Raw genomic sequence first — 17,783 nt, 5'->3', positions numbered from 1 at the left:
ATGCTGGAGTCGATCGTCACAAAATGTGACTTGATGTTGCACATTGGAACCACGTAGAAGCGCTTCCCATGAGCGAAGCCGCCCGTCTCTCCCACTCTTTATTTCTCTCCTCACTCAGCTTCGTCTCCGCTTTGCGTTCGAGCTCTCGGTCCAGAAACACGAAATACCGCAGGACGAGGCGATAGTATCTTTCCTTGTCTTTTTTCAACTCTGATATCTTTTCTGTTGGATTAACAAACCCCAGTACCGCACGATGCTCTTGGATAGCCGCACGGATTACAGAAGCTTCATTCACGCACTCTTTTGACGCCTTCTTGTCGACAAATTCGACCTCATCTTCACGCTTGCGATCTTTCGTGATGCCATTGATCATCGCCTATGCACCTTTGCGAGAGATGCGCGGGTCGAGAGCGAACACGGCGCGTATCATAAAATGTTCGAGGTCCATCGTCAAATGGTTCCTCAGGTTCGTGAGGTACTTCACCGCCCCGTATATGTAAATAGTCGAGTCACCCTTGTATCGATTACCTTCGAAGCGGAATTCCGCGAAGTTTTCGTGGAGGGCATGCACTATCTGAGTTTCCCTCCGCGCTTCCCCTGTGCCAAGCATCAGCTGACGAATAAAGGTCTTGTCGAAAAACTCGTCCGGAATCTCGACCGTTTCCATGTGCGCCACTTCGCGATACATCTACCTCGCCAAATGCATCAGTCCTGACGACGCCTTGACAATACTCTTCGAGTACGAGTCGACACGTTTTTCGATAGCGTCTCGCAACGTTTCCCTGTGGGGTTCCTTGATATGTTTAAGAAGGTTGAAACATAATTGAACTGTAAAGTATACTCTGCTATGACTTTAACGCAAATACAACTCGTACTTGAGAGCAACACGCTAAAGATCGCGATCACGTTTCCCTTTAACGGCGACATGCGCGTGGTGTTTCATGCCCGCCAGATATGGAGGTGCGCGTATCGACCGCGATACCTCCTGGCACTCGGACTTGAACTCCAGAAATCCTCGACAGAAGCGATAGCAGCAGGATACCGGGCACGTATATGGGCCAAAGGGCCCACCATGCACACCTGGTTCAGTCGCATATCCATGCAAACCCCAATGCACCGCAAGATCACTTGGTTGAAATCAACGCAGATTTGGCTGAAGCGCCCCCTAGGCGAAAACACGCTCCCCAATCGTTCCCCAGAAATATAGAAGGCTCCCGCCGCCTTAAGCGAACGGTCCAAACAACAATATGGGAACGTAGCCACGGAACCAGTCGCGCCCTCAACGCCGGCTTGACTCTGTACCGGAACTACAGCCTAGCCTGTTCATGCACGTACTGGTGGGAGGCGCTGGAGTTCCCGGGACTAGCTCGAGGTACCTAGTGGCTCGCCACAATACGCGTCGGTGGCTTCTGGCGAGCAGCACCGTCTCTAAGCCGTATAGGAACACTGGAATCGCACTGGGAATAACACTGTCCCTGCTATCGAGACGAGATTCCGGAGACGCTGGCATATTTAGGCTTACAGTGCCCGCGCTGGAAACAGGAGCGAACCGAGCTCCTTGAAGGACAGCAGCAGCTGGGCTTCACCGTGATAGACGAAGGCCGGACACTCACTCTGAGTGTAGCACTGGCAACTGATGGTCCATTAACCGAGCCTCAGCGCTCATCAGTGGCGAACAAACTCACATGCTACCTTCCAAGCGGAAGGTCCAGCGAATCGGATGCGCACACGGGCCCAGTGCTCTCTGCGCCTACCCACTGTGGTGGGTGTCAAGCACAAACCCGCATTGCCAACCAAGAACGCATTCCATGCATGATCACGAAGGAGACAGACGACTCCCAGAATTCATCCTAACAGCCAAGTTCCTCCAGCGTTTCGTGCAGCGAAGGCAAGCCTGCATCCGCAGACTGACTGAGCACAAACTGACGATGAGACCCGATTCTACGTCGGGTGAAGCACGCCTCGAGCCGACGCCCGCTGTGGTACGGTAACGCCGTTCTGTCACTGTGGTGAACCCGTTCCAGCGGTTCAGGAGCCTTTGCGGACTAGCAGGGCGCGCATTAGGTGAGTGATAGAACTTATAAAACCACCAGAATATCCGAGAAGAAGTATAGGTGATGTAACTTGGAGGTAGGATGTTTGATGGATACTTCACCGCACATTGAAAAAAAGTAAGAAAAGAAAGAGCGCACAATCGGAGAACGCTGGCCTATGCAAACGTTTTGCCGATTGAAAATATGCAAACGCTGCTGCATATTGCTCAGAAGGTGTGCACCCATCTGGACGGCAATGGGACAACCTGCCACCACAAACCCGTGTACAGAGATTTATCGTTGGAAGCTGCATTTGATGGTGAGCGTCGCATCCTTTTAACGGGAATTTGCAGTGCGATCTCGACATGCACTCGAGACTCTGAGCTCGCGTCGCTTTCATGGACACATACACGCCACGGGAGCCGTTCAGCACGGTGTTGATGATGCGGAGCAAATACGGAGCATCCGAATGGCTCGAATACCAACAAGTGAAGCAACAGAGGTATACTTCACAACAAGCCCCTTCCAGATCTGGTTCAAGTGATGCTGCGGATAGCGCTGCCGCATCCGTACGCACGTCGACCTCCAGTCCTGCGTCCGCGTTCTCGATGAAGCCCGTTGATTTACTGAACGAGTCCGAATGCGTCCTTGGAAACACAGAGAATACCTTTCAGCCTGCTTTTTTGACGGCCAATGCCGATTCTGGCGTGTGCACGCAGTCCAGAAATACACTTGCACGCTTCATAGTCTCTGTTACATGCTGCATGTCTCATGGAACGATTCTAACCTATGGCCGAACAAAGCTGCTGCCTTGAACGTACTTGGCTTCGTAGACACTACAGCGTGTTTCGTTTCCTTGCCAGACCGCAAATCGAGCGTATCCGTGCCGCCTTGTCCATGAACGGAACCAGTTTTACCGATCGCTGGCGCCGACTCACCAAGAGAAGTGGTGTCCGCAAAGTCATCTGTCGCTCGATCCCTGCGCTTTGCGAATACGTATTCTGGCAGTTGTGGGCAATCCACTGGCAGGATCCAGAGCAGCGCTGAGTACTATTCCACGCGGCGATCTCGCTCGACACGAGCAGGACAGGCTTGCTCTCTCGACTGTACTAAATTGGATCGAATCGCGTCGTTACGAACGTTGTTCGAGGCAGCCTCGGAGCATATGCTGGTGTAAGCGTCTGCATTCTCCGATACCCTCGAGTTCTATGCAAAATCTCCTTACAAAACACGCATCCAGTGCATTCAAAAGCCCACCTTCTTGCCGACGTTGTTTCCATCTAGAAACTCTTCCAGAAGAGAGCGCAACGCCGAACTCGTGCCGGGATAGAGGATTGCCGCCCCAAAGCCAGCAGCCAGAGCACCGTCAATGTTCCGCTTTTGGTCATCGATCAGAACGCATTGTGAAGCTGACGCGCCAGCCCGCGTTGCCGCCTCGGCATAGGCCCGAGGATCAGGTTTCCGGAGGCCGGTTTCACAGCTGACCGCCGTCCACGATAAGTACCTCGATAGACCCAACTTCTCTTCAATGAATCGATAGTAGCAGGGGTAGTTCGAGAGAATATGCAGCGTGCCAGGAGGCTGTCGCGATGCAAGCCACTCGAGCAGCGGTTCTATGCCTTCATCCATGAATCTGTAAGACTCGCGAAGATACGCTTCAAAGCGACGGGCATTGAACCTTGCATGCTTTGCCAAGTGCAATGGGAGCGTGTGCAGCGGTCTGAAGAAGAGGTGCTCCAGATCGGTAACCGAGAGTTCACCTCGCTCGAAGCGAATCCAGGTCTCCGGGTGCTTTGCGGCGAGAAAGTCCTCGCGTTTGTCAAATCCAAAGTGAAGGTGCATGTCCTTGAAAAAAGGGTCACAAACAAGAGTATCCATCACATCAAAGAAGAATACAATGGGTTGGTCTCGCGATGTCGCAGCGGTCGTCGCGGAACTAGCAACACGTTGCAATCCGGGGGACGTTTCCGCAGAGTGCCGGTGCTCGTACGGTGACGAACACATCACTGTCGCTGCTGTGACTGCTCGTGCTGCTGACTTTCGTGAAAGTTGCGATGGAATCGTGCTCGACACCCTAACGGGCAGTACTGTTGCAGCTGTACGAAAGTGCCCTTCTGTAGCGGCAGCCGCAGTGGCGGTTGCTCCGTCGAGAGCTACCAAGTGCTGCCTGCCGCGACACTGTGCTGCTTGGGCCTGGTGCGTGTCGGACTCACCAGCAGCGCTAGCCCAGCGCTGGCGACCTAGTCTTGACATGGGACGATGAGGCGCTGGCGCAAATGCTTCGCCACCGGTGAACATGCCTCCACAGTGTCGTCGACAGGGCCACTTGCCAGTACTACCAGGTCCTCGTTCACCGCCAAGTTGACCTATTTCCAAAACGTTTTTGCCTCAGGCAGAAACTCGTCTGCATCACCACGGGACGTCCACAACTGCTTGACGTAAAAGAGTTTGAGCGGTGGCTCGTTTGGAGTCGCTGAAGTACCCAGCACGTGCGGCTGCAGGCGAGCTCGTGTCTCGCCCTCGTGGAGTACACTGGCTCGCTGGTTTGCCCGACTGCTGTTTTAGCCAGCAGACTTCCTCGCTCGCTGGCTTCTTACACCTGCGTGCCTCGGGCGCTTACGTCGGGCAAGCCCGGTTCGGAATCCGAAGCATACAAGAGCGCTGACATATGAAGGCTGCTTACGCAATATATTTTTTCCGATGGCTAAACCTGTACATCGACCCTGGATCCGTTATTGCGGGGATGGATATTGGTAGTCCCAAATGCGTTCATCAAAGTGAAACTTACGTTCAAGTTCCATAACTTAAACTTACTTTCGGATGTACTGGTCATTTTGTACGTTCTATCATTCGCAGAGTAATTGCTTCAAGCATGCGTAATAGCGCTGACACCGCAGGTGCGGATGCAGTGCGGATACAAAACGGCTTTGCAATACTACAGAGGATGCTGGATCGACGGTCGGTTCACTAGTCACAGAATCGGGATTCCTTATCATTCTGGGAGCCTGAAATTGCGCATACAGGACTAGTGCCTGCGGCAGCGCGAAGCAATATACTAGGAGCCACCCCTGGAAACAAACGTCTTTCAAAAGAAAAACGATGCCGACCTTGTACAGTAGTGGCGCGAAGCCCGCCCTAGACAAGAAGCCTCCAACTGTCGTGCAGGTGCCTCCCGGTTTTTTGGGGGCGGCCACTCACTACTGCTTCCAGCTTTTTCTCATATAGTCCCACGCTGAGAGGTTGTCCCCAAAGTTCTCACTCGTCTACTCTGGAGGTCTTCTTTCCATCACCGTACATTTCCTTATATTGATAGCGGCGTTAAAGTCTCCGTTCACGATTCGATACGTTTCTTGCCGTTGTTTGCAGAAAGCGCTAGTGCAAGGAGTCCACGAACTGTCGCCCTCCTTTCCATTTGCTCTTCCGTCAGCGGTCCGTACTTTTTGTATCCTCAGGGCGCCGCTGACACGTTTCCATCTCGACCCTCTGAAGTGTACAACCCAGCTCGTGGTGTGTATACGATGCTCGAAACTCATCTATCGGTATTGTAACGAAACGCCGTGCACACTCCTTGCATACCCTCGTCGTTGGAGCTGGAGTAGTCCCTGTTTGGGTCTTCCATCGCCCTGCCCAAGACGCTACTACGGGCCTCTGACTTTCATCCTCCTTCAGGGCACGCAACTCATTGAAAAAATTCGCGAATGCACGCTGCTTCCCACAGTGCAAGTTCATTCGCAAACGAGCCCACCGAGGCTTTGTATACTCCTCTACAGCGCATCCCAATGAGCAACACGAACTTGCGGGAATTCCCGAAAAGCTCGAAAGTCCGCTCCGCGGCTCGTTACCTCGCTCAAAGCTTCGAGGTGCTCTTTCACTCCTGCATTCCATATCTCGATTCTCTTCCTTGCATTCGTTATACCGGATTCTCGATAGCATCTCGTTGTCGGGAATCTCAAAAGTCGCGTGTCTCTCTGACGTAAGTCACCGTCAGTATCATCTTCCCCAGGCGTGGATGCTGCGATGGTTACGATATTCGTGTTCCCGAGGTCCGCGCCAACGACAAAGTCGTTATCCTGCACTTTCTGCGTTTCAAGACCCGCCTCCTTCTCATCTTTATGCTTCGCCGCGCCAACGACAAAGTCGTTATCCTGCACTTTCTGCGTCTCAAGACCCGCCTCCTTCTCATCTTCATGCTTCGCCGTACCAACGACAAGGTCGTTATCCTCTACCTGCTGCGTCGCAGGATCCGCCGCTTTGTTTTCTGCATCCTTCGCCACGGGCGAAGCCGAGGGCGGCACTGAACGATCTTTCGTCAACCGCGGATCGTGTACACACAAGGCTACTCCATCGGTTTCGATCATCCCAGTGAACAACTTTTGCTTGCCCGCTTTGAGAAGTTTGAACTCGAAGATATTCTTCTAGTGCATCTCCCGGTTTTCACCGATGAACTTCCCGTTGCTAACATCGAACTCCCCACTGATCTGTCTCATGATGCCATAGAGGATGCTGGAGTCGATCGTCACAAAATGTGACTTGATGTTGCACATTGGAACCGCGTAGAAGCGCTTCCCATGAGCGAAGCCGCCCGTCTCTCCCACTCTTTTTTAATTCTCTCCTCACTCAGCTTCATCTCCGCTTTGCGTTCGAGCTCTCGGTCCAGAAACACGAAATATCGCAGGACGAGGCGATAGTATCTTTCCTTGTCTTTTTTCAACTCTGATATCTTTTCTGTTGGATTAACAAACCCCAGTACCGCACGATGCTCTTGGATAGCCGCACGGATTACAGAAGCTTCATTCATGCGCTCTTTTGACGCCTTCTTGTCTACAAATTCGACCTCATCTTCACGCTTGCGATCTTTCGTGATGCCATTGATCATCGCCTGTGCACCTTTGCGAGAGATGCGCGGGTCGAGAGCGAACACGGCGCGTATCATAAAATGTTCGAGGTCCATCGTCATATGGTTCCTCAGGTTCGTGAGGTACTTCACCGCCCCGTATATGTAAATAGTCGAGTCACCCTTGTATCGATTACCTTCGAAGCGGAATTCCGCGAAGCTTTCGTGGAGGGCATGCACTATCTGAGTTTCCCTCCGCGCTTCCCCTGTACCAAGCATCAGCTGACGAATAGAGGTCTTGTCGAAAAACTCGTCCGGAATCTCGACCGTTTCCATGTGCGCCACTTCGCGATACATCTACCTCGACAAATGCATCAGTCCTGACGACGCCTTGACAATACTCTTCGAGTACGAGTCGACACGTTTTTCGATAGCGTATCGCAACGTTTCCCTGTGGGGATCCTTGATTTGTTTAAGAAGACAGCCTTTAACCACCATCTCGTCGTACAGTTGTCTTTTTTGCCGCCTTCGACGTAAGGCCTCCCCTTTTGCTTCTTTTTCTCTTGCTTTTCTTCTGGAATCGGCACTGTTTTTGTTTTTTTTTTCTGACAGCCGGCGACCCTGGGCCTCCAGGATCGCCGACTTGCTTTTTCATAGCTTTCCTTTTTTGTTTTTTTGAAAAAGAACGCTCCATCAACGCCTCTGATATAAACCGCGAAAAATCACTTGAATAAACTAAACTGAGGGTTGAAACATAATTGACCTGAAAAGTATACTCTGCTATGACTTTAACGCAAATACAACTTGAGAGCAACACGCTAAAGATCGCGATCGCATTTCCCTTCAACGGCGACATACATGTCGTGTCTCATGTCTGCCTGATCTCCCAGATGCGCTCACCGAGCGCGATGCGTGCACCGCGCGAGACGCCTCACCGATCGATGAAGGACACGTGTCCGACACCCCGCCTTGGCACTTGCGTGTTCGCATCGCGCAGCAGCAAAAATCAGGTGTCCTAAATCGAAAACTCACGTAGAGTAGTCTCTTGCTATAGGCTATGTCGCTGGTGCCGACGCTACTGCCCATCGCAGTACCGCCCTGACATACATGGAGCTGTTGGGGCCTGGCACGATACCTCTCGACGCTTCTATCAAAAGCGTAGCGTTCTCTGCGGCTTACGCTTGTGTGGATGAGGTATGCATCACACTAGCCTTGAAGAGTTTCGTTAGTTGTATTGATCGTAACCAAACTAAATACGGTAGTGTTCCCGAACACGGATGTAAGTTTATTCTCTATGCTTGTTATGCATGCTGCACGGACGCTGGAATAAGGAACTGACATGAATTTTGCTTCTTTCCGGCGTCATGGGCTGGTACTGATGACCGTTCAAGTCATTTCCATGCTATCGTCATTGCCCAAGTTATGGTGCCTGCTACTGTCTCGGACCCGGTGATCTTGACAGAGGCATAGCACACAGGTAGCGTCCATATCTGCCACGACGTTCGGCCGACGCATCTCGCCTGGCACGATCGAGGCACCCGACAAAAGCACATACTGTATTCTTATCTACTCTATAAGATTAGTTTCAAGAGCCTAACTTGTATGTAGTTGTGCAAGCACCAAACCGTAAACTTATCTGCACCCCCTACGCCACCCGCCATTCCTTAAGCACGCGGATGTTCGTTAGCCACCTGCTGATTTTTCCCTTCCAGTAGTAAAACTGCTCGAGAGACGGATTTTTTCTCTATCCCTTACCGTTCAATGGAAAGAAAACGTTTCACGACCATTTAGGGTAAATTAATATCCAATCACAGACGTCTCCTAGCCTTTTTCGACCGGCCCCCTGCTATCGGTTGCAGCTTCTCTTTGTACAATTCGACCCTGAGAGGATGTCCCAGAAAGGTGGACCGCGTCAGCTCCGCCGGTCGCGCCTCCATCACCAGTCGTCTTCTGATATTGATGACGTTTTGTCGAAAACGCTAGTGATAGAGCTGAGGTCAAGAAACGATCCATCTTGACTGGCGCTATCAAACGATCGGTACCAGAAGCTGGAGGCTGCAGCCGGCACCAGGTGCTCTGGTGACGGCATGCTGGCCGTGAATAGTGCGCAACGAAGCCGCACAGCATGCTACGGTTTCCTAATACGTACGTAAAACAAGCGCGTACCCTAAACGTTCATATTCAGGGTGATGTCTAGTCGCCGCCACGGTATTCTGGGAAAAATATCCGAGTGCACTTTGGTTGCTCGACTATCGAGCACCATCACGAGTATGGGTGCACTTCACTACACGGTTTCCAACGATCACCGAATCCACCATCATCCAAAAGTGACGAAAAGTCACAAGCGCACCGGCCTCGTACCTCCAAGTCAGGGCTTGCCCATCAGCACGCACACAAATTTCGTGACCCGCTGCGCATTCACCAAACGAAAGGAAGCATGCGTTTCTTCATCCAGGGATAGAGGGTTCCAAATTCCTTCAGAGACTGCCGATGCTTCGCCCGAACCCAGACCATCAGCTGCGCAATGCCCACGAGCATAAACCGGATGCCTGCGATTATCTGCGTCATCAATGTACATCCTGCCCACACCAGTACCTCAAATGTGTGTCGTTCGGACACGACACAAGCTCGAAAACCAAGCCGTATGGGGCCTGTCGCAAGCGCCAGTGGCACACCAGGTTGCCAAGCTCACAAATGCCAAAGCACACCACGCCTATCCAAAAAAAGGCGGCAGCGTCAGCAGCGGAAAGCACCAGCTCTATTGATCGAGAATCGCATCGATGCGCTTCTCGATCGACGAAACGCGAGCTCCGCGAGACGCATTCGCCATCAGTTGACGTATAGAACGTGTGGTACTATGCAACTGTTCAGTACCGTAACCTGAGCACCATGACATTGAAAGTCATCGAAGCGTACGTGCATATGGCTTTTCGTCTGGGCGCGTTGGCGCCTGCATTTCCGAGTTCGGTTGTATACTGTGCCGCCAACTGCGCTGAAACTAGTGCCGGCTGTGAAAAGTCGCTGCTCGCAGTCGTTCAGCGACTGCGCATTTTCGCTGACTCAAAACACTTTGTGGATCTGCCTCTGCTACCTGGGCGAATACCGGAGCGGATCATAGAGTACTGGGACGCTGAGTTCGGTCGCCGCGTTGTTGAGGAGCCGCTGGCGGGCCCAGGCGAAGCAACCAGCGGGCTCCGCGAGGCCGAGCGCGAGCCCCCTGTGCCCACCTTTCGGCTAGCACGTGTCGAGGGACCTGACACCGACTTCGAGGAGGTACGTCGCTTTCTGTTAGAGCACTTTGACTACGCGCCTGGTGGCGACTTGCTTGCCTGGATCCCGCGGGACTTGCCGCAGTTGGAGCTGGACCCTGAACCTGGAACGACAGCGACCGGTTCGCCACCGTTGCTGCACCAGATCTGGCGCTGGATGAAAGCACAGGATGTCGATGCGGGAAACTGGCTCATGGATATGGTCGCACGCTGGCGAAAACTCGGTCGCGAGACCTCGCCGATGGTGTTCAGAGAACCTGAACGCTTCAGTCTGCTGCCCCTGAAACATCCATTCATCGTGGCTGGTGGTCGATTCCGCGAGTGCTACTACTGGGATACCTACTTCATCGTTCGCGGCCTTCTGGTCTGCGGTATGTGGGAGACTGCGCGCTGCTGCGTTGAGAATCTTCTCGATCTGGTAGAGCAGTTCGGCTTTGTGCCCAACGGTGCCCGCATCTACTATCTGAATCGTACCCAACCACCACTACTTTCGGATATGGTGCGCTGCATCGCAGAGCATGCACATGCCGGATGGGACGTGATGACATTTTTGGGGCGAGCGTTGCCGCTTCTGGAGCGTGAATACAGCTTCATGATGGAGCAACGGACGGTAAAGATGCGCGCAGGGGGAACCCTAAATCGTTACCATGCGCCCGCAGCCGAAGGACCGCGACCGGAATCCTTCTACGAGGACTCGAAACTTGCAAGTGACTGTTCGATGGAACTTCTCGGTGATCCGCGGCGGAGTGAGCTCTTCATCGCCTTGACTGCAGCAGCGGAAAGCGGATGGGACTTTTCGTCGCGCTGGCTGCGCGACCGGCGAAGCATGTGCTCCATCCGAACGCAGTTGATTATTCCTGTGTGTTTCAACAGTTTCATGCTTCGCATGGAACGCAATCTCGCTTTTCTCTACCGATGGTATATCAGCGGTAGCCGACCGGAAACGGAAAAAGGTAGCATTTTCGAACAGCGGTTACCCGGAAATGAGGAGGTCCCCAATGACCCAGTGACAAGAGACTTGCTTGATCGAGTCCAACAGCGGGTCTCTACGATGCAAAAGTATTTATACGTACCAAGCCGGGATCAATGGATCGACTACGACCTGGAGGCCGATACAACGACCCTGCAAACGGTTGCAGATTGGCGGCAGACGGTGAGTTCGAGCAACTTTTTCCCGCTCTGGAGCGGCATCCTCGAGCATATCGAATCGGAACAAGCGGCTTCCATCGCGCGTGGCGTGCTCCAGTCGTTCGAGGAGAGTGGTCTCCTGCAAAACGGAGGCGTTGTTGCAACATTGGTGACCGATTCGGGTCAACAGTGGGATTACCCGAACGCGTGGCCACCCGTGCAACTCCTGCTGCACGAAGCGTTTGCGTCGCTAGCGACGCAGTTTTCCGCGAATGAGCAAATCTCCAACCGAGCTCGCGAACTTTCTTTGCAGATAGCCATCCGATTTCTGCGTTCTGTATACCAGGGCTGGCTTCGGAGTGGTGATCTTTTCGAGAAGTATCACGCGGAAAAGGTCGGAGAGAGTGGCAACGGCGGTGAATACGTTCCCCAGGTTGGATTCGGATGGACAATTGGGGTGAGCCTTGCGCTCTTGTCCAGTGTATGGCAGCTTGATCGAAGCCTGCTCGCACAAGTCTGGCAGAGGGTATCCGATGAAGCCACATAAACCGTGCGGGTCCTGATGCTGTCATGACCTCTGCGTTTACCTCAGCGTAGATTGGCGCTCGACGATAGATTTTTGTTTATGAATGTATGTTTATTTATGTGTATGTGCTCCAAGTTTCCCGCGCTGTTCATTCGCGAGCCCGCGATAAACACAGCCTCCAACGAGCGACAAGAATCTTGATTTTATTCGAGACGATTGGCGTATCGCATATTTGATCGATTTGAGGCACTTGAAGACTGCAGAAGTTTTCCATCAGCCGAATACATGCATAAATAGATGTATTGTCTCAAGGGAAGGGCAGTATCCCTTTCTCAATGATCCGCAGCTGGCTAGCTCGCTTTTTCTGAACGAGGTACCCAAAATCAGTCACCGAACAACGTATCACCGGGTCAGGCTCGAAGCGTCGACGCTGCGTCCGGCGTGAACGTGCCTAGACTTGCTCTGTCCCGGATGCTGGACCGTGGTAGGCCGTTGAAAGCACTCGAACCGTGCATTCCGCCTCGGATACGCGTTCAACAACGGAGTCGTATGTCGTTTCATCAATCTGCCGTCAGCAAGAAGGCAGCGGTGGCTGCGCTCGTACAGACTCGGCATAGCGAGGTCGATCCCGCATCGAGTTCGCCCGAGTATTCACGATTCGCATCAGTTGCTGTCGTGGACAGTTGCGAGCACACAATGTTCACCAGTCAGTCGGTAGAGGAGGCGAGCGCGCTCCTCATTGTCTTCGGTTCGCGCTTCCAAGACATATTCCCGCATGTGCGGGGTTTCCAGAACAGCCGCCTCATCGAGGTCAAAGATCGAGCGCGTCAAGTACTCCAGAAGTGCTGTTTGCACCGGTGCTGCTGTTGGCGAAGCATACGGCCCCGGAAGCGTCAGCTGCCCATGCTGAAGCAATTCATCTAAAAGCTCCATACGATCCTGGAAGACTCGTCGCAAAAGTTGCACGTGCACCCAAAGCGTCAGCAGTTGATCGATCTCGTCCATGCTGTGCTGCAGGTGCGCACCCAGAACACCAGTCTCTGGCACAGAGGACTGGAAAAGCGCAGCACACGCAGCCGCTGTGGACTCGAAACAGCGACGAAAGCCCGTTACATACTGGCGTTCGATGCTAGACTGGCAGCAGATCGCTTGCCAGAGCGCTCTCACACACTGCATTGCCCCGAACTCGAGCAGTCTCTGCCATTGCTGTCGACTTGGTTCCGAGTCATCCGGAAAGAAAGATGCCTCAGCTTTGGCAGTCGCGTTGCCCGTGGGTGTCCCGTTGGCCCCTGGATTTGCGTCGTATAGGGATGCGCACCGATGTGGATCGTTTTCAACAGAAAAGATGCCTTCCGTCGAGGTGTCATCCGCGGCAACCGGCATTTGCGCATCAGAATCCACTTCAGCCTGGCCTAGCGCCTCAGGATCCGACTTTACAGCATGCTCGCTTGCCGCACCATGCAGTTGCTTTCGTGTGCCGGCCGTCTGCAGGTGGCCCGGTCTACTGGGTACAGGCGCTGGCTCAGGTGACGGGAGCGAAGCTGAAGCAACCCCTTGCCCAGGGCTGACGGAGCCCAAAGCGCGTCCCGGCACCCGTACTGTGTATGCCTGCGATCCGAATGCATCGGACGCAAACGCTACTGCCGTTTGCTCAAGAGCTACCGCACCGGCCTCTCCGCGAATTCCAGCGTTCAGCGCATAAACAGGCGTAGCAGAGGGAGCCTGTGCTCCAGCGCTCTTTTCAGATGCGACGGCTCCTCGATTCCTGGCAGCTGGGCATGTGCTTTCCACTGGAACCCGTTGAGATTCTACGCTAGCCGCTGCGGCGTCAAGAGGTGTCGCCTCCGGTGTTGATTTCTGCAGATTCGCACTCGCCAGTCTATTCAAGCTCTCTAGTGTCACACGAAGTTCTGCCGCAACCGTCCCGTCGTTCTCGCTGTGCAGCCCTTTTGGCCATGAATTTGCAATCAAGGCGTCGTCGACGCACGCTCTCAACGCTTCCAAGAGCGGACAAATCAGGTGCCTTGACGTGAACATCCTGCTGGGCTGCTCTAGATCCAGGTACTGCTCAGTATCACTGATCGATACGGAGCGGAGGTTGCGAATCAGTTGCACAAGTCGTCTGACGAGTTGTCTCAACAGTCGCATCTGTGTCCAGTGCGGCACCGACAGTACTTTCCGTGGCATGCTGGACATGGGTTCGGCGTCCAGGCTTTCGCTCGGTAACCAGAGGATCCACTCTGGTGCATCCAGCAGATCCATGCTTTCGTAGGCAGCGAGCGACCTCAGTGGCCATCGCAGCATCAACGCAAGCCGCAGGGCATCCGCATCTACAAGAGGCGATGTGACTAAGCCCTCGGACTCGACCGCTTCGGGTTCCAGCACCACCTCATAGGTCAGGGCAATCTCAAGCCGCTCTTGTGTGATGCTCCTGTTCGTCTCCGTGGCGCCTGGCGAGAGCGAAGATGTTACGATATGCTGGCGAAAGAATGCCAACAAGGATTCCAGATCCTCGATATTCGCAGGAGGTGTAGATAGCACGCGCATTTCGTAATGCCGCAATGCAAACCCATCACCAATACCTAGTCCGCGGTACTCGGTTGCAGCTTCCGTCATCGTAGCGCTTGTTTCAACGAAAACTGTCGTGGGCATCATTGTCATCGAGACGCTGGTGCAGTGCTTACGGTCCTGGGGCTCAGTCGACTCTACAGAGTGTGTGCTTCCGTTTCGCTTGTTGAGCGTCGTGCACTTCCTCCTGGGACCAGTCTCGACGTCTGAGGTACAGTCGGGTGTCATACACTGGCGCCCCGCTCCGCGAGACTGCCATAGAACGCACGCGCTTTCACCAGGCTGGTCTTGATCGGTCTGTAGACAGGTCGTGGCAACGAAGAAAAGTGCGCCAACTGCAGCTTGAACCCAGTCACGATATGACGATAGTGCTGGCGTCAAACGGAGTAGCCAGTACGCAGGAACGCCAAAGAGTCTCACGAGCCCCAGAGGTTGCGCCACCTGCCAGGTTTCATCGCATACGAGGTAGAGCTCTGCAGACACACGAGTGCTTGTCGATGCGTCTTCCCTGCAGGTCGTCCAAGGTGTCCAGGGTGTCCGGTCCAGTGCTGGTGGCAGTGCGACCGTCAACGACTGTCGTACGGCTCCGGGTACGGTACCACGAGTTGCCACCTGCGTAACCAAGGCCTTTGCGGCTTCTTCTAAAGCGTACACGAGGTCCTCCCAGGGCGTGTTCCGACTAAAGTCTTGCGTGACGCTGGATTCTTTTGGTGATAGCAGGCGGAAGCCCGGGATACGCAAGTTTGGCCACTGGAAGTCTGCTGGCGTGCCACCGCTGGGCACGTGTTGCTCCTCAGCGTCGGAGCGGCCTGCCATAGGCACCTGACAGCCTTGAGGCTGGGCCCGGAATGGACGCCTACGCACTCAAAAACCGGCTGGGTGCCGTCGAGTGCAAGCTCTGCCGCACCGTCCACCCCAGCGAGGCGAACTACCTCGTACACACTCGGGGGCGTCGTCACCGTCAGGCTGTGAAGCGTCGCGAAGAGCGCGACACCCTAAGACGACGCTTTCCCGAAACAGGAGTCGTCTCTGGGTCGGTTGTAAACACAAAACTCGAAAGCAGACGCTCGGAAGGAACCGAAGCAAGCCCGCATACACCAAAAGTCGAGTGCTGGCGTCTCCCGGGGAACGCGGGGTTTCGGATAGCCACAGAGCTGTCAGCAAGTGCGGACGTTGAGGTGCTGGTTACCCCGCAACCCAGACGTCTGGGTCAAGAGATCTGGCTGATTCCCGATGTCGCTTGTATGCGGCTTGAGAAGGGGAGTTTTGTGACACGCGTACGGACACGTAGGTTCCCGGTTTGCTCTGGTGCTGTGCGTTTCGAGGTGGATCTGTATGTGCGAAGAGACTAGCGCGTGTTCCGTTCACTGCGCCTTGGGGTATGCTTCGAGCGCATTCAGTATCGAAACGATGAGTTAAGCCAGCGAAAACGGCTTTTGTTTCGATGCGGAGGCATCTTACGTGCACACAAGAGTGATTGCACCCAGGAGGGAATGAAGCATGGAGCGCTACAGCAGCAACATCTCCGATCATGCGACTGCTGTATGAGCTAGTTAGCGAAGGACGGACGCTCGCCTCTGCTGCACTGCTGTGGTTGGCGCTGACGTTGAGCCTTCAAAGGTGATGATGAAGCGGGAAGCGTTTCGGGTCCAGCGTTCGATAATGCGCTGGAGGTTGCGGGTACCTCGTCGCCTGTTTCCATGCTGTATGGAGTGGGCATCAGCTCAGAGGCTTCCAGTGGAGGCGCGTCATGGTTGCCTCTCCACTGCCACCTGTGGTTTTGTATGTATCGAAAGCATCGGCAACGAATGCAAACGAGTACAACATGTCATAGAGTGTTTATGAGCATGCTCGCACCATGAAGCAAGCAGGCCGTCCGACGCTGCGTTGCCTATAGAGATTGTCGGTGGCTGTGAACCAGTCCTCGCTGACGGATGCCTCGCGACTCTTGAATCCTGTTCTTCTACATCTCCGTTACAGAGCTGGCGTTTAGCTTGCCGAGTGCATATCCATTAGCACGTTTATCAGCTCCGTATCTCGAAAATGGAGAACGCAGTCATCTGGACTATGGACACCTGAGCGAAGGATACACAGCGGAACTCGGTACTGAGGAGAGCTCAGGCGCTTTCAAAGGCTGCTGGTGACGATTGCCGCGCTCTGCAACCGAATCAAGGTTCGATTATCCCCGTTTGTCGTTCGTATCTGGAGGTATCCGGGTGAGCGCATTGAAAAGAGCGCAGCGCTTTGTAGATAAACACCTGCTATACCAGTTGCCAGGCGCGATGCTCCAGCGCGATCACTGCACATGTTTCGATGTGAAGGCGCACGAGGCTTTGATACCTGACCCAGCGATCTCGACCTGTGCACTACGTTCGAGATGCTAGCTTGCGCATTCCAGTGCATGCTTCAGCAAACCTCATAATTTGGACGGTGCTAGCGAGACACCAGGTGGTAGCGCTCTGGGGTCCTTCGCGGTTGATGCCCACGGTTTGCGTGGAGGCCAGGCTCGCTCTGGCTCCACATCTGGATCGCAGCGGTACTGGGAAAAGTCTCGGATACCGCGAGAGCGCATGTAGTCTTCGTCGATGAGCGCACGACCGCTCAATGCGTTGCGCTCAGGGTCATGGAGAAGCATGTGGACGCAATCAGCGATAATGCTGGCTTTTCGCCATTGCGAGCGATCTCCGAGCTGGAAGTTCTTCGTCGCGAAAGACTCTACCATCGTAGCTGGCCAAAGAGCCACCGAGGTGACGCCAGTGCCGGCAAGCTCGCCACCAAGCCCGTGAACCAGCATGGTCATTCCGAACTTGCTTATCAAATACCCGGTCATTCCGGGAAGCGCGTCAAGCTCTACCGGCGGCGACATCGTTATAATGAGGCCGGTCTTTTGACGCACCATAGCGGGCAGAACTGCGCGGGCACAGGCAAACGAGCCTCGGGCGTTGACACCATGGACGAGATCGAAGCGCTCGAGGGGCGTCTCGGCCACCGGTTTCCACCATAAAGCACCAGCGTTGCACACCAGCACGTCGATTCGACCGAATCGCTGTAGCGTCTCGTGCACCATTCGCTCGATCCCTTGGTCGTCACGGACGTCAAGCGGGAACGGGAGAACCGCAGCAGCACCACGAGCCAGGCACTCGTCAGCGACGCTCTGCACAGTTCCAGGCAGGTTTGCACGAGACACCCGGCTCTTAGCCGCGAGTACGAGAACCATGCGGTCCCTCTCGGCAAGGGTCAAGGCGATAGCCCGACCTATCCCCCGGGATGCACCCGTTATGATAGCTACCGGCTGGCTCGAGCCGAACGATGCCTCTTTGGCTTGGAGCATCGCGCTGTTACGACTGTTGCGGGAGCTGTAAAACAAGGATTGTCGCCGACTTGCGTCTCCACTTCCGGAAACACACGAACGTCGTCCAGTCCCG

At 54.2% G+C, this 17,783-nt stretch overlaps 5 protein-coding genes and 1 non-coding gene across 6 annotated transcripts, besides 3 other annotated features; 3 read left to right on the top strand and 3 right to left on the bottom strand.

Annotated features, from left to right (window-relative positions):
• Window positions 1-1,780: part of a sequence feature (repetitive element) that runs on past the window's edge.
• Window positions 1,204-4,481, top strand: CYME_CMN101T. Its single transcript, XR_002461471.1, has one exon. It is a non-coding gene; the product is annotated as a hypothetical transcript (transcript).
• On the bottom strand, window positions 3,279-4,331 carry CYME_CMN100C (unknown hydrolase; the record flags this gene model as incomplete). Its single annotated transcript, XM_005537199.1, has 1 exon — window positions 3,279-4,331. One exon carries the CDS (start codon window positions 4,329-4,331, stop codon window positions 3,279-3,281), a length of 1,053 nt encoding a protein of 350 aa, XP_005537256.1.
• A 613-nt stretch (window positions 4,482-5,094) lies between the features above and the next one.
• Window positions 5,095-8,409: a sequence feature (repetitive element).
• An 876-nt stretch (window positions 8,410-9,285) lies between these two features.
• Window positions 9,286-9,590: a sequence feature (pseudo-gene of 3-oxo-5-alpha-steroid 4-dehydrogenase).
• Window positions 9,591-9,756: 166 nt separating this feature from the next.
• On the top strand, window positions 9,757-11,811 carry CYME_CMN097C (probable trehalase; the record flags this gene model as incomplete). Its single annotated transcript, XM_005537198.1, has 1 exon — window positions 9,757-11,811. One exon carries the CDS (start codon window positions 9,757-9,759, stop codon window positions 11,809-11,811), a length of 2,055 nt encoding a protein of 684 aa, XP_005537255.1.
• Window positions 11,812-12,453: 642 nt separating this feature from the next.
• Window positions 12,454-15,174, bottom strand: CYME_CMN096C (hypothetical protein; the record flags this gene model as incomplete). Its single annotated transcript, XM_005537197.1, has 1 exon — window positions 12,454-15,174. One exon carries the CDS (start codon window positions 15,172-15,174, stop codon window positions 12,454-12,456), a length of 2,721 nt encoding a protein of 906 aa, XP_005537254.1.
• A 32-nt stretch (window positions 15,175-15,206) lies between these two features.
• On the top strand, window positions 15,207-15,710 carry CYME_CMN095C (similar to splicing factor 3a subunit 2; the record flags this gene model as incomplete). Its single annotated transcript, XM_005537196.1, has 1 exon — window positions 15,207-15,710. One exon carries the CDS (start codon window positions 15,207-15,209, stop codon window positions 15,708-15,710), a length of 504 nt encoding a protein of 167 aa, XP_005537253.1.
• A 1,064-nt stretch (window positions 15,711-16,774) lies between these two features.
• On the bottom strand, window positions 16,775-17,689 carry CYME_CMN094C (probable short-chain dehydrogenase; the record flags this gene model as incomplete). Its single annotated transcript, XM_005537195.1, has 1 exon — window positions 16,775-17,689. The coding sequence occupies one exon, from the start codon at window positions 17,687-17,689 to the stop codon at window positions 16,775-16,777; it is 915 nt and encodes a 304-aa protein (XP_005537252.1).
• Between the last annotated feature and the right edge of the window lie 94 nt (window positions 17,690-17,783).

The sequence above is a fragment of the Cyanidioschyzon merolae genome, chromosome 14, assembly GCF_000091205.1.
Source record: "Cyanidioschyzon merolae strain 10D DNA, chromosome 14, complete genome".
Classification (NCBI taxonomy): domain Eukaryota; phylum Rhodophyta; class Bangiophyceae; order Cyanidiales; family Cyanidiaceae; genus Cyanidioschyzon; species Cyanidioschyzon merolae.
Note: the sequence above shows the minus strand (reverse complement) of the source record. Positions and strands in the feature narration are given on the sequence as shown.